The sequence below is a fragment of the Heloderma suspectum genome, chromosome 5 (genome assembly GCF_057233095.1).
Source record: "Heloderma suspectum isolate Gila_16-S chromosome 5, 16-S_ref, whole genome shotgun sequence".
Lineage (NCBI taxonomy): Eukaryota > Metazoa > Chordata > Lepidosauria > Squamata > Helodermatidae > Heloderma > Heloderma suspectum.
The window spans coordinates 41,860,909-41,876,450 of record NC_139462.1 but is presented as its reverse complement, the minus strand read 5'-3'; the positions used below and the strand labels follow the sequence as shown (position 1 = coordinate 41,876,450).

General features: G+C 45.3%; 1 protein-coding gene and 1 long non-coding RNA gene across 9 annotated transcripts in view; one reads left to right on the top strand and one right to left on the bottom strand.

Annotated features, from left to right (window-relative positions):
- The window catches only part of LOC146343826 (uncharacterized), a 51,552-nt gene extending 49,509 nt beyond the window's left edge, over positions 1-2,043 (bottom strand). The window contains exon 1 of the long non-coding RNA XR_014792043.1: positions 1,785-2,043. This is a non-coding gene — a long non-coding RNA (uncharacterized LOC146343826). The remainder of the gene's footprint in view (positions 1-1,784) is intronic.
- The window catches only part of CAMK2D (calcium/calmodulin dependent protein kinase II delta), a 201,286-nt gene continuing 187,250 nt past the window's right edge, over positions 1,507-15,542 (top strand). For 5 of the 8 annotated variants that reach the window (XM_084855885.1, XM_084855894.1, XM_084855892.1 and 2 more), the window contains exons 1-2: positions 1,608-2,808; positions 4,334-4,428. In XM_084855885.1, coding sequence (XP_084712011.1) covers positions 2,741-2,808; positions 4,334-4,428 — 163 coding nt within the window. In that variant the 5' untranslated portion in view covers positions 1,608-2,740. Of the gene's footprint in view, positions 2,809-4,333; positions 4,429-15,542 lie in introns of all 8 variants that reach the window. The other 3 variants (XM_084855888.1, XM_084855890.1, XM_084855889.1) reach the window with 3 other exon arrangements.

The window sequence follows — 15,542 nt, the reverse complement described above, 5'->3', positions numbered from 1 at the left end:
ACTGGAATGTATTCCCAAGTAATAGTGTGAACCTATAGACATGTCTACTCAAGTAAGGGAGCAATTCCATCTCGATCAACGGTCACCTCCAAGCTAGGGGGTGACTGCCTATCAAGTGCAGGGTGAGAGGAGCGGATCTCCTCCTCGCTCCCCCCACCTGCCTTTCGTGGCTAGACAGCTGATTTCTGCTGTCTAGCCACAGGACCTCAGAGCGCGGGAAGCGGCAGCCGGATGACACATAGGATGTGCTGTACTGATATTTCTGACAGCCCCACCCCCCAGAATGCCCCATTTTCACTGCCCTACGCTGCTCTTACAAGCGCGGAGCGCAGGGCCGATCCGTGCTGCCTGCGAAGTGGCATGGGAAGGGGTGGGGGTTGGTTCTCTGGGAACCAACCTTGGAGCACGGGCTCTGAGGCTGGTTTCCGGAAATCGACCTATCCTATCATGGCTGTCTAGCTGCTGACTAGCGACCATAGAATTGTGCCCCAAACTCCACTTTCAGTGCAACTTACTCCCCAGGAAGTGTGCATAGCCTTAGACCTCAACCCTTACACCCTAGTTGTTACATCCAATATTTTTGTTTTGGAGTCTTGTGGCAACTTAAAGATTAAGACATTTATTGTGTCATAAGATTTTATTTAAAATAATTAATAGACAAAGCGTTGTGCCAAAAAGAAATATGTAGTCTTTATGGTACTGTGATATTTTCTCTCTGAACTTAAAAGGGAGTAAACCCATCGAACTCAGTTGGATTTACTTTCTGAGTAAAAAATATAGGACCAGGCTGCAATCCTATACACACTTACATGACAGTAAGTCTCATTGTTGTCCATGGGACTTTGAGAAAAATACCTACGACCAGACTGCAGTAAGAACACTGCTTGATTCATCTATGTCCAGACCACACCACGTGTAAACCATTTAGTGCCATGTGCAGCACACATTTACTCAAAGCTCCACTTTGAGCTTGCTCCCAGAGTTCAGTGGGACTTACACATTAGAGTACATAGATTTGCAACCATCCAGTGCCGTCATATGCATGTTTACTCAGACGCCTCACACTGTTCAGTGAGGCTTACTCCTAGGTAAGCGTGCATTGAATCAGCCTTCCCGTGCCATCCTACGCATGTCTACTCAGACGCAAGTCCCTTTGAGTTGTGGCTCTTGTTCCTAAATACGCGTGTACAGAACTGCAGCATTGGTGTGCTATTCACCCCCCCCACACACACACACACATTATATTTTCACAAGGGAAAGAATAATGCGTGCCGTTTAAATATATATAGTCTACGCAGGCAAGAGCATTTTAAAAATCGCGGCACTTTTCCGGGAACAGCACGATCGTCGTGCGGACGGAGCGAGCTGCCCAGTTCCATCTCCAAGCTCTCACACGAGCAGCTGCAACAACCCCACTCCGCCTCGCCTTCTCGTGCATAAAACAGGTTGAGCTCTCTCGCGAGATCCTGCAAACTGCGTTCCATTCTCTTTCTCTCGCCCATCCCCTCTTCCAGCTGGAGACTGGTTGGGTAGAACGCACGAGGTAGCGTGTCAATTATGACGCCACTGGACGGAACGCGGTGAAGGGCGGATGGAATCACCCGGGGGGGGGGGGGAGCGCTTTCCTTCCCCAGCCTGCGCGCGGAGCTAGAGCGGGGACCCTGGGCAGCTTCGGCGAAAGCGCGTTCGAGGGAGATCTCGGGGGGGGGGGCACGTCGCCTGGAGGCATGCCGCTCTCTGTGGTCCAACGTCCTTTCTTAGCACCCATCTAGGCAAGAACTTACCGCGCTCCCGTGCGCGCGCGCCCAGCTCTTCTCTGCTTCAGTCAGTCCCCGCGGAAGGCTTTGCGTGTACGCCCATCCACACGTCCTCTGGGAACAAAGAGGCGGCGGGGGGGGGGGGCGCAGTGCCTTTCCTTCCGCAAAACCACCGGGACCCATCCTCGCCTCCCGCCTCCCTCACGCGGTTGGTGTAAACAGAAGGCTTGAGAAGGGCGGGCAGGGAAAGAGAGCGGGAGAGGGCGGGCGGCGCTGCTTTTGCCCAGCCCGGCAAATGGACCTGGCCAGCTGTCGCTAGAGGGAGGTGTGGGACAGAGAGACGAGAGCAGGCAGCAGCCCCCGGGGGAGCCGCCGAGGCGACGGCCGCTGCCGGAGGAAGAGAGCAGGAAGGAGGAGGAGGCGACCCAACCAGTTCTCGGGGTCGAGCGCAAGGCTCTCCGAGGCGCCTCCCATCCTCACGCAGCCGTCGGGGAAGGAGGAAGCCTCGGCTGGGAAGAGCAGAGGCCGTCCAGCAGCGGGAGCGTCTGAGGCTGCCCGAGGAGGGACCGCGGGGTCGTTCTTCGTCCCCGCATCTCTGCTCTTCCGCTTCTGCCCGTCCCGGCGCGCGCAGCTCTCGCTCCCCTGTGTTGCTTTTGGTTTCCCTTTTGGATGGCGCCCTGGCTCGAGGCGGCTCGCCCGATCTTCTGAGGAGGCTCGGATAAAGGGAGGAAGGGAAGGGTGGTGAAGCGAAGGAAGTTCGGAGCAGCCCGCTTCTGCCCCCCCGCTCGCTAGCCCCACGAACGAGCCAGCCGAAAGTCCGGAGAAGCTGCCAAGAGGGAGTGGGGCAGAGCGGCTCGCCCGGAGGCGGGGGAGGAGGAGAAGCGCCTTTGCCCTCCCATCTCTCGTCCTGTCCGCCCCTCTGCGTACCCACCTTTCCTCCTCCTTCCCTTCCTCGGAGGCGCCAGCAGGAGCGAGCCGGGCTCATGATGGCTTCAACCGCAACCTGCACCAGGTTCACCGACGAATACCAGCTCTTCGAGGAGCTTGGAAAGTAAGTCAGTAAAAGCCAGCGGACGTCTGCTGCCGGTTAAGAGCTGTGGAAGGGCTTGGACGGCCTTGAGTCGGGAGAACTAGGGGTCAAGAAGGCTGTGGCGGGGGGAGAGAGGTGTTTTTGACAGCGGAGAGGACCCCCCCCCCGCCCGACTGGTGGTTTGGCACTAAAGGGAAAGTGCGTTTGGGGCTGGTCTCTGCCCCAGGTCAGGCCTTCTCAAAGCGTCAGTGCATTTAGGTTGCCACCGAATTGTGGGGGAACTGAAGGAAGGCTCAACTCTAAGCCCAGATTTAGCCGGGAGGGGGTAAGATATGCACATTTGAAGGAGACACAGCTGCCTTCCTCTCTCTCCCCCCGCCCCACTGTTTCGCATGCTAAGTCTGCTTTATGCCTCAGACGATTAAGTGCCACGTTTATTGATGCAGAAAGTTCAGTGCTGTCAGTAGCGAGACTCTGTGTGTGTGTGAGAGAGAGAGAGACTGTGAGTGTACATGCGACCCACTGAACACAGACCTCCCTCTCCCTGCTTCGTTTATTTGGGATTGTGTTGGTGCACTCCTGGTTTTGTATCCATCAGGCTTGTCAGGAGCAGAATACTGGCACAGTATTTTCCACCATTCTTGCCTGTGCTTTGGGTGGAGGGGGCATGGGAGTCCGGGAGAACCGCAGATGACGGAATTTGCCCCTGGGCAGCGTGGGCGGCTTAAATTCTAATGTCCAGTAAAACAACAACAATAAAAATCTGTGGGTGGTAAGACACTCGAGTATTAGGAAATATAATCATGTCTATTGCTACGGGTGCTTAGAATTAAATTGACTAGCTCTTGCTCTTGGTTTCCGTTTTATTTGCATATCAAAAATGCATGAATTTAGTACTGTGTAATTTTGTTATATAAATGACATGGAAACGCTTGACCGATGGCAGGAGTAGTATTAACATGGTGAACATATCATAAAGAGCAGTCTAATTTCAGGGCTCCTTTTCTGCAAGAGAATTGCAAATGAATGCTGTTGCTCAGAACTGCATTTATTAAGATTTATTGCATCCTTGCCACTCCAGTGAGACTTGAGTGTTTATGCTTAAATAAACACAAAGTGCCATATTTACAGGACAAGAGGAGGGGCTTTCTTTTTTTTTTTACCCAGCATCTTTTTCTTTTCTTTTTTAATATTCCACCAAAGGAATATATTCAGTGCCTTTGAGACAAAGAATTGTGGAAAATGTACACTGCACTTGTAAAAAAAAGCCAAGACAAAACACTGTATATGGTTCTGTGTGTCAACACTACCACTTGTAATGATATGTACATTTATTCAGTCTGTTCAATAATATCACTTATGTTCACATCTTAAATACAATTTACTGTTACAGTCCATCAAATTAAGGCTGATTGCCATGTAGTGATCATTCCTGCCTTCTATGTTGACACAGCTCAAATTGGTTAATACTCTAAATTACTAGACCATTTCCTAAGTAGCTCAGCCCCAGTTGAAACTGATGTTTTTCTGATTTATTGGCTTACAGGGGGGCTTTCTCAGTGGTGAGAAGATGTATGAAAATCACTACAGGACAAGAATATGCTGCCAAAATTATCAACACTAAAAAGCTGTCAGCAAGGGGTGGGTATTCTCAAGCTAATGTGAAATGTATTCATGCATATTTAAATGAATTGTGTTATACACACATATTGGCTAGATGGAGTGAAAATGAGAAACTCTTTTTTGTTATGTGTATTTCTGTTTTGGAAGATCACATTTAGGCTGCAATCCTATTCACACTTACTTGGAGGCTCATTGAACTCAGTGGGTTTTACTTCTGAGTAAATATGCATAGAATTGTGCTGTTAACCACATATTCCCATGATACTGTTTAGATTGCCTGCAGTACTAATTAGATGAACTATTTAGACTTGTAATCTTGAAATTAGCTCTGTTATTACATTTTGAAGATTTTTTTTCTCACTATAGTTTTTATTGGAGAAAAGGAGGTAAAATTTTAATTGAATCACATTCCTATTTTATTTACACATGAGCTTAATTCACTGTGTCATATTTAACAGAAAACCCCTCCAGAGAAAAATGACCTGCTTCTCCTATTCTTCATATTTTGGGTTGAAAGTAAATCTGATTTCATCAGATGATATGTGAGCTGTGGCCATGTTTTAAATGAAGTATTTTTTTTACCTCTGGTAGTGTATTATTTTTCCTTCTTTATGACTTTGAACTTCTAATGCAACTGTGACAGTTCTTAGACTGCCATTTACAACCTCATTGGCAGTCTGATCTGAAGTAGGTTTAGTCACAGGAGTTAAATGGGATATAAGGCCTAATCCTATGTACGTATGCAGGAGGAGGTTGTAGTGAGTTCGGTGGGATTTACAGCCTGATCCTATGTACGTATCCTATGTATGTGCCAAGGATTGTAGCCCTATTCTCATTTAAGTTGGGGTGAGGCTTTTTTGATGTTAGTATTACAGCCATGGCCTCTTGTCATTTGTAGTGATATATTGTATGGTGCAGTGCAACTTAGATAAATGGAGAGCGCAATCCTATCGGGATAGGCAGCTGCCTCTGAACTTGGAGGCGACCGCCTATCCAGTGCAGGGCAGGAGAAGCATGGAGGGGATCGTCCCCTCTGCGCTTCAGCCACCCTGCATTTACGTCTAGACAGCCAATTTTGGCTGTCTAGCCATGGGACCTTGGAGCATGGGAAGCTGCACCCGAACAACACATGGGATGTGTTATACCGGCATTTCCGACTTCCCCGTCCGACACGCCCCTAGGAATGCCCCATTTTTGCAGCTCCGCGTTCCTCTTCCAAGCCTATGAGGCAGTACAGGAGGGGGTGTAGGTTGGTTCTCAGAGAACCAACCTCAGAGTGTGGGCTCCGTCGGTTCCCAGGGACCGACCTCTCCTATGGCCATCTAGCTGCTGACTAGCAGCCATAGGATTGTGCCTTAGGATCTAATCCATAGGATTAGAGTTTTAAAAATTATTTTTAAATTAATCCACAGTGTATCCTGGTATTAATGAAAATGTTTTAGACAGTACAGTAGGGTTTGCGGTATCAAACTCTTTCTTGTGGCACTAATATGCATTTACCAATCGCATATGGAATCCTACTTGTGCCATAACTTTAGTATTTTTAGTATATTGGAGAAACAAGGAATTCCTAATACATTTGGGAAACTGTCTGAACACCTGGAATAAGCAACTGTTGCCATATTGGTTGTTGAGAATAAGAACTAGAATAGTTAAACATCAAAAAATCCTATTCAGGCATTCCATATTTTGCTTTAACATTTATTTATTTATTTATTTATTTATTTATTTATTTTTATTAAATTTTTTTACTGTCCAACAGCCAAGGCTCTCTGGGCAGTTCACAATCAGACTATGAAATACAACCTGAAAAAGCATAACACTTCAAAAGTTTGAAAATACCAGGGAAAACCAAGGGAAAACTCAGCAACAGTCACAGCTCAAGAGAGAGCCTAAATGAAAAAATAAGTTCTCAGGAGGTGTTTACAAGATTTTCTGCCTCCCGAACTGCACGAGGGAGGGTTTTCCACAGGGTGGGTACCACTATGGAGAAGGCCCACCATCAAAGTTCTTCATGACGAGATTCTGTTTGTTTTGGAATGACCAGCAGGACCTCATCTGAAGATCTTAAATGTTGTCTGGGTATATATAAGGGAAGGCAGTCTGCTAGGTATCTTGGTCCCAAGTTGTTTAGGGCTTCATATGATAATAACATAACCTTGTACATGGCTCATTAGCTAATAGGCAACCAGTGGGTTGCCTATTAGCTATTAAGTTGCCTATTAGAACATGTGAGGAGGGATAGCGAGGATGAGCAGGCTAGCTCCACCCACGCATGTTAAAGGTGACTGCAGTGGGGAGTCCTTTGCATCCGGAGGGGGCGGAGCTAGCACATATCCTCACTCTCCCTTTTCATGTGTTAATTAAAGCCACATACAAAATGCCTGAATAGGGCTTGAGTTACACTGAATTGCATGATGAAACGTTCCGTGTAACATAAAAGCATGTGTATTTTACATCACAAGTTGATTGAATGAAATCTGCCCACCCTTATTTGTTGTGCAACTAGTAAAGTGATGAATCTAGTTTTTTAATTGTAAATCATAACTGCTAGTTCATTATTCCATTTTGTTTAATGTTTGAGCTGTTTTTTTTCTTGGCACTGTTAGGCAGTGGGTGCTTTCTGTAGCCCATAATTCAAAACTACACGTGTATATTTGGGGATATCTACTCAAGTTAATAGGAATTCCATTTTGTGGATCGGTTGTATACATTCATATCATTTGTTTTGTGGATTTATATTAAAGCCTAAGTAATGTCATAGTAAGCATATAATTTGCCTTCGCTCATGAATATACAACTGTATGTGAGATGTTAATTTATATGTGATACAAATATAGATACATTGCCAAGTTATCTTAGTAGGTATGGATTTTTCCCCTTTGTGATACTGTTTTTAAAAGATTTTATTTGGAGAAGGAAATAAGGCTGTCATATGGCAGACATGTGGCATATTTTAATTGAACCTCTGAATAATATTTTTGTTAAAAGATTAGATGATGTGAATTTAAAAATGTTTGCTAATGGTAAGGAATACATGTTTTCTAAAATGGCTTGAGTGTCTCTCTAAAGACAAGAGATCAAAAGGAGGGGGAGGAAAGGAAGGGGAGTGAGGAGAGGTGGAGAAGGAAATAGAGAAGCAGCTAATTGGTATAATGGCAAGTTGTTCAGTCGTGTCCAACTCTTCGTTACCCCATGGACCATAGCACGGCAGGCCTTTCTGTCCTCCGCTCTCTCCCGAAGCGTGCTCAAGTTCATATTCATTGCATTGTTGATGCTATCTAGCCATCTCATCCTCTGCCGTCCCCTTCTCCTTTTGCCTTCAATCTTTCTCAGCATCAGGGTCTTTTCCAGGGACTTTTCTCTTCACATTAGGTGGCCAAAATATTTGAGCTTCAGTTTCAGTATCTGTCCTTCCAATGAGCACTCAGGGTCGATTTCCTTTAGGATTGACTGATTTGACCTCCTTGCAGTCCAGGGGACTTGTAAGAGTCTTCTCCAGCACCACAGTTCGAAAGCATCAATTCTTCGGCGCTCAGCCTTCCTTATAGTCCAGCTCTCACAGCCATACGTTACTCCTGGGAAAACCATAGCTATGATTAGACGGACCTTTGTCGGCAAGGTGATGTCTCTGCTTCTTACTATGCTGTCTAGGTTTGCCATAGCTTTCCTCCCCAGGAGCAAGCATCTTTTACTTTCATGGCTACAGTCACCATCTGCGGTGATCTTGGAGCCCAAGAAAGTAAAATCTCTCACTGCTTCCATTTCTTCCCCTTCTATATGCCAGGAAGTGATGGGGCCAGATGCCATGATCTTCGTTTTTTTAATGTGGAGTTTCAAACCAGCTTTTGCATTCTCCACTTTCCTCAAGAGCCTCAACAAGAGACTCTTTAGATCCTCTTCACTTTCTGCCATTAGGGTGGTATCGTCTGCGTATCGGAGGTTGTTGATAATTCCCCCAACAATCTTAAGTCCGACCTGTGATTCATCCAACCTGGCGTTTCTCATGATGTACTCTGCATATAAGTTAAATAAGCAGGGTGACAATATGCAGCCTTGTCATACTCCTTTCCCAATTTTGAACCAATTGGTTGTTCCATGTCTGGTTCTTACTGTTGCTTCTTGACCCTCGTACAGGTTTCTCAGGAGACAGGTAAGGTGGTCTGGTACTCCCATCTGTTTACGAATTTGCCACAGTTTGTTGTGATCCACACAATCAAAGCCTTTAGCATAGTCAATGAAGTAGAAATAGACGTTTTTCTGGCATTCTCTTTCTTTCTCCATGATCCAGCGAATGTTGGTGATTTGATCTCTAGTTCCTCTGCCTCTTCGAAACCCCGCTTGTACTTGCGGTGGTTCTCAGTTCACATGCTGCTGAAGCCTAGCTTGTAGGATTTTGAGCATCACCTTGCTGGCATGTGAAATGAGCGCAATTGTACGGTAGCTTGAGCACTCTTTGGCATTGCCCTTCTTTGGAATTGGAATGTAAACTGACCTTTTCCAGTCTTGTGGTCACTGTTGAGTGTTCCAAATTGGTTGGCTTATTGAGTGCAGCACTTGAACAGCATCATCTTTTAGGTTTTTAAATAGCTCAGCTGGAATACTGTCATCTCCGCTAGCCTTGTTGTTACTAATGCTTCCTAAGGCCCACTTGACTTCACTCTCTAGGATGTCCGGCTCACGTTCAGTGACCGCACTATAATGGCTATCAGGAACATTCAGATCTTTCCTGTATAGTTCTTCTGTGTATTCTTGCCACCGCTTCTTAATCTCATCTGCTTCTGTTAGGTCCCTGCCTTCTTTGTCCTTTATCATGCCCGTCTTTGCACAAAACGTTCCCTTGAGATCTCCAATTTTCTTGAAAAGATCTCTAGTCTTTACCATTCTATTGTTTTCCTCGATTTCTTTGCATTGTTCATTTAAGAAGGCCTTCTTGTCTCTCCTTGCTATTCTCTGGAACTCTGCATTCAGTTGGATATATCTTCCCCTTTCTCCCTTGGTTTTCGCTTCCCTTCTTTCGTCAGCTACTTGTAAAGCCTCATCAGACAGCCACTTGGCATTCTTGCATTTCTTTTTCTTTGGGATGGATTTCGTTGCTGCTTCCTGAACAATGTTACGGACCTCCGTCCATAGTTCCTCAGGCACTCTGTCTATCAGGTCTAATCCCTTAAATCTATTCCTCACCTCCACTGTATATTCATAAGGGATATGATTTAGGTCATACCTGAATGATTTAGTGGTTTTCCCTACGTTCTTCAATTTAAGCCGAAATTTTGCAAGCAGCAGCTCGTGATCTGAGCCACAGTCAGCTCCAGGTCTTGTTTTTACTGACTGTATGGAGCTTCTCCATCTTTGGCTGCAAAGGACATAATCAATCTGATTTTGATATTGACCATCTGGTGATGTCCATGTATAGAGTCGCCTCTTGTGCTGTTGGAAAAGAGTGTTTGCTATGATCAGCGTGTTCTCTTGGCAAAACTCTATTAGCCTTTGTCCTGCTTCATTTTGTACACCAAGGCCATGCTTGCCTGTTATCCCGGTGATTTCTTGACTTCCTACTTTGGCATTCCAATCCCCTATGATGAAGAGGACATCTTTTTTTGGTGTTAGTTCTAGACGGTGTTGTAGGTCTTCATAGAACCGATCAACCTCAGCTTCTTCGGCCTCAGTGGTTGGGGCATAGACTTGAATTACTGTGATGTTGAATGGTTTGCCTTGGATTCGTACTGAGATCATTCTATCGTTTTTGAGATTGTACCCCAGTACTGCTTTTTCCACCCTTTTATTGACTATGAGTGCTACTCCATTTCTTCTGAGGGATTCTTGCTTACAGTAGTAGATATGATGGTCACCTGAATTAAATTTGCCCGTGCCTGTCCATTTTAGTTCGCTGATTCCCAAGATGTCGATGTTCAATCTTGCCATCTCATGTTTGACCACCTCCAGCTTACCTTGATTCATTGATCTGACATTCCAGGTTCCTAAACAATATTGTTCTTTACAGCATCGGACTTTCTTTTTCACCACCAGACACATCCACAGCTGAGTGTCCTTTCGGCTTTGGCCCAGCCGCTTCACTCTTTCTGGCGCTACTTGGAAATTCCCTCTGCTCTTCCCCAGTAGCATATTGGACACCTTCCGACCTGAGGGGCTCATCTTCCGGCGTCATCTCTTTTAGCCTTGTGATACGTTCCATGGGGTTTTCTTGGCAAGAATACTGGAGTGGGTTGCCATTTCCTTCTCCAGTGGACCACATTTTGTCAGAACTCTCTGCCATGACCTGTCCGTCTTGGGTGGCCCTGCATGGCATAGCTTATGGCTTCACTGAGTTATGCAAGCCCCTTTGCCACAACAAGGCAGTGATCCATGAAGGGGATAATGGCAAGACAAGAAGGTGAATGTCAGGTTTAGTTAGTGGAGAGTAATGAGAAATAAGGGAGATTCTAATATATATGAATATTTCAGATAAGTTATGTCAGCCTTCCTCAACCTGGTGCCTTCCAGATGTTTTGGACTTCAACTCCCATCAGCCCCAGCCAACATGCTCAATGGTCAAGGATGCTGAGAGTTGTAGTCCAAAACTTCTGGAGGGCACCAGGTTGGAGAAGGTTGAGTTGCATCATTCTTGGGGCACTGGTTAGTAGTGTATTGAAGCACTGTTTATATTAACCTCTGGCATGCCTCTTCCAAAGCAGATGTGGGACCACATAATATGCATAAATACCCAACCATTTTTGGCACAGAGAATATTAGTCTGTAGGCGCTGGCTTTACCCCTGTCTCTGAAGTTAAGCTGGTTTGGATCCAGCCAGTATGCAGATGAGATTTCAGTTCCATAGCCACCACTCTGAACCCCTTGAAGAGACGCAGTGTACAAACATATAAAGAACAACGAATTATAAACCTCATACCCAATTATGTCCTTTTCTGGTTATGATGTTCTTGAGTCTGATGGTCAGTTCGCACGATGTATAAACATCATGTGATTAGTCCAGATGTGATGACTCACAGATTAATGTGAGAATGGACTCCATTTAAAAGCATTTATTTGAGATGGTGTGAAGAGATAGGAAAACCTTATCTGTGGTGTTTGATCTAAGAGAGCTCATTCATGCAAATCACTACTTGATGCTGTAGTCACCATGATGAATGTATATGTATGAATCAACCCTTCAACGTTGTGAATTTTAGCAATGTGCAGGGTACTGCATATTTTATTTATTATATTTATATACTGCCCAATAGCATAAGCTCTCTTGTGGTCTCAGGAACATTTACCCTGGAAGGATTGGCATTGCTTCTGTTTAACTATCTTGACTTTTTAATATTGACTGTTTGATTGACACATTGGTCATTTGTGGGCTTTCTCTTTGAGCACAGGGAAAGTCAAATAATGGCTTATTTGTCTTGCTAGGAGAGTTTTCTATGATCCTAAAAACTGCTTTCTCTTTCATATGCAAGGGATTTTAAAGAGGAAAAGGGAATAGAACCTGTAATTTATTCCTTGGCATCCTGAGGGCATACTTTCTGTGACTCTCTGGCTAGAGGCTACTTTAGAAATCAAATAGGTAAACCAGCATTTTGGATCTGCGTTTACATCTCTGTTCTTACATATACATTTCAGATTCTGTTATCATTTCAGTAGCACCTAGATGTATATAATTTTGGATGTATGTTCTCAAGCACATGGATTTATCCTCAATGGAACATATTGTTCAGATGTGTCTGTTGTTTTGATTAGTACTTTGTGCTGCATTTAGGAAAAATCGGTGCAAAGAAAATAATACAATGTTTTGTGTTCCAAGAAACTGCTAATGCTGTTTGGTTTATAGTTTAGTGACAACATGTAGAAGAGCTGCTTTTGTGAAAACCAAATAAAATAAGAACGCATAGAGCAGACTATTTCTGTGGGGCTTATGCATTAATCATGTTTAACCATTCAAGAGTCACAACTGTTGTGAGAGAAGGCAAATAGAAGAAGGGTCCCTTCCTCCCCAACTTCCCCCTTGTCCAGTCCAAACCTTCTCCCTTCCCCTTATTGCTGCACTGCTGCTGTCTCCCCCGCACTGCTCACCCTCTTCTCTTTTCACTTCCCTACTTCTGTCCACATTCTGCTCACACTCTCCTCTTTCCCGGTTTCCCCATCTGCTGCGTGCCGTCTCCTCTTCTTTTCCTTTGGGAAGGAGCACACTGCTCTCGAAGGGGACTAGCTGGAGAGGATTTTCTTCTTCCACCACCCCAATGGAAGAGATAAGAAGGGGAGGCAGGAGAAAGAGAGTTTGCCTCCACACAGTTGTTTCTGTGGAGGAGGGGGGGATCTGAGCAGAATCTGAAGCCCACAGTTGATCATGACAATTTGTTGTGGCCCTCATTCTTCTCTTGAGTCCAAGATGCTCCAATCTGCACAATTGTTTTAGGAACAAGGGCTGGCTGACTCTGCCTGTCTCCTGTCTGCCCCTGAAATGATCAGTGTGGAATGTATTTTATTCAGGGGAAGTGCACCAAAGGATGTGCTTCTTCTGAGGGCATCTCTACACCAGCCTAAAATCCTGCATTTAAAACGGGGCTTTCTGCTTCCATTTTAAATGCAGGATCACGACGACTCCCTTTTCCCCCACCCCCTTCCCCCTCCTTCTCCCATTATCTGAGTCCTCCATTATCTTTCATTGATCTCGCTCCTCTTCTTGCCACTCTTACTCTTTTCAGGGAGGAAACTGAAGTGGAACACAACGGGGTGATTTGATAGCTCATTCTCTGTGATCTATTTAAAAATGGAACAAAGAGCATTTAGTGCAGGAGACGCCTTGAATTATTACGGCATCATGTAAAGAGCCTGGAAACTTCCATGAAGGAGCAATCACAGTCGCAGTATAAAAGCTCAGTGTGAAGAAAGCCTGGGACCGAACTGCACACCTGTTGAGTTCTGCAGGGGCTAAGCTGAACTTACTTAGCTAGCTGCTAAGCTAAACTTATGTAGCCAACCTTGGCCTCCAAAGCAGTCACAAGAAAGTAAGATGACCCTTGCTGGGTCAGAACAGAGGTGCATCCAGTCCAGCCTTCTGCCAGTGGCCAACCAGTTGCCTGTGGAAAGCTTCAGATCATGAAGACAATAGCACATTCTGCTGCTGCTCCCCAGTATCTGGAATGCAGTGGTGCACTGCCTCTGAACATGGTGTTCAGGCAAATAAGTGTCAATAGACTTATCATCCATTAATTTGTCCTAATTCCTCCTTCTCTGTGCCTGAAGGAAAGCAAGGAGCTTCCGCTTAGCCACAAGAGCTCCCTGCTCTGGCAGCTAAAGGCTAATATCTGCATGCTTCCTTCTGCTTCTGGCAATATTCCATAGTCACATGATGGCAGTGTTGGATGCACAGCCCTGGTCTGTGATGATTTGGGGGCTCAAGGAGTTGGGGCCTGCCCCAGCCCCTGTTTCTCCTTTCATCCCAGTTCTTGACAAACCTGCTGTTCCTTGGCTTAAAACCAGGGCTACAGTTTCCAGTGGGCCCAGAGGCCACGTTTCTTGTCACTCTTGCCAACACCTCCTCCCAGGAGGCTTTGAGTCACCACTTCCTGCTGCATCTTTTGGGTCCCAGTGTGGGCTGGAAGAAGAGAAGGATAAGAGCAAGTCTTTGCCCAGAATTGCCTAGGAGTCACACTGAAGTATGTGGATGCCTTATGTTTTCATGGTTTGACCATTCGGTATAGAATAGTTTCAGTGCTGGAAATGTTCCTCTACGTCCCGAAAGTTCTCACAGCAAAAACAAGAGGCTTCTGTTCCTTCTGTGTAAACAGACAGCACTGAACAGGACAGGCTTCTGTTCCAAAGAGCCTACAGTTTAACTGTCAACTAGGAGGGAAGACAAGGGTCAACAAATGCTGTTGTACACATACGCTTAGCTTAATTATGGAACATAACTCTTTCTCCAGGCCAATTGCCAGAGGAAACACAGTTTGCACCTACCAGGGTACCTTGGTGTAGGATAACATGATGCAGAAAAGGATACTCTGAGACTACTGACTAGCATCTTTTTTTAAACCAATGGGTTTGTGAGGGATCAGAGTTTGAAATTAATGAGTTTGGAATATGAATTTCTCAGCTTGCAATGCATGAATGTATTACGAAGCATGCTCCCTTGCCCCTGAAAATGAATGTCTGGTCATAGTTTTAAATCAAGAATATTATGAACTAGTGTTGTGCTTCTGCTGCCTGCATTCCTCGCTATAAAAGCAGCTGCTGTGTTGGCATATGTCCATTGACTGCTGAAATTGACTTCAACTTAAAAAAAAAAAAAGGTATGTAATTTACAAAACAATACTCTGACTCAAAAGAACATATGAAGAGCCCTGCTGGATCACACCAAAGGCCTATCTACACCAACGTCCTGTTTCCTGCAGTGGCCAACCAGATACCTGTGGGAAGCCTACAAGCAGGGCATGAGCTCAATAGCACCCTACCTACCATTCATATTTCCCAACAACTGGTATTCAGAGAATCTTCAAACTAGGGGGAATCTCCAAACTAAAAAAAAAATGTTTAAAATCCATATGGAAATATGGCCATGCATCATGTAAATATGTCCTGTTGTCTGGCTGTTTTGTGGTGATGGCGGCTTATAACTATGCTACAACGTAGCATAACTTTCTTGCAGTGAAACCCCACCCCACCCATCTAGAGCACAGACCCTGCGGTCTTTTCAGTCCAGTCTTGACTCAAATCATTCCAGCCCCCTTACTGCCAGGAAACCACACTGTCACTTAATTGGACCTGACTCCACTTGCAGAGGGCTGATTGGAAACTAAAGGGTCTGAGTGGCAAAAATCCCAGTAGCCTGTTCTCAGCTTCCACTTGCTGGGAAGCTATCACCCTTTCCTACCGGTGCTCCAATCACTGCTGCTTCCTCTGGCTGGTGCTCCGGGTTTACAGTAATGGAGCACATGCCTAGTAAAGGTCAAGGTTTGTCACACATGACATAGATGGAAGGAAAGTAGTGTCATGTAGCTGCCTCGGCAATATACTGTACTACCAATCCCACATGGCATTGCACATGCATCCCAGAAACAAATCCTGCATGTGCAGTAATTAGTACATATAATCTGAGAATCTGAGTGGGGGAAATTATGCGTTCTTCAATG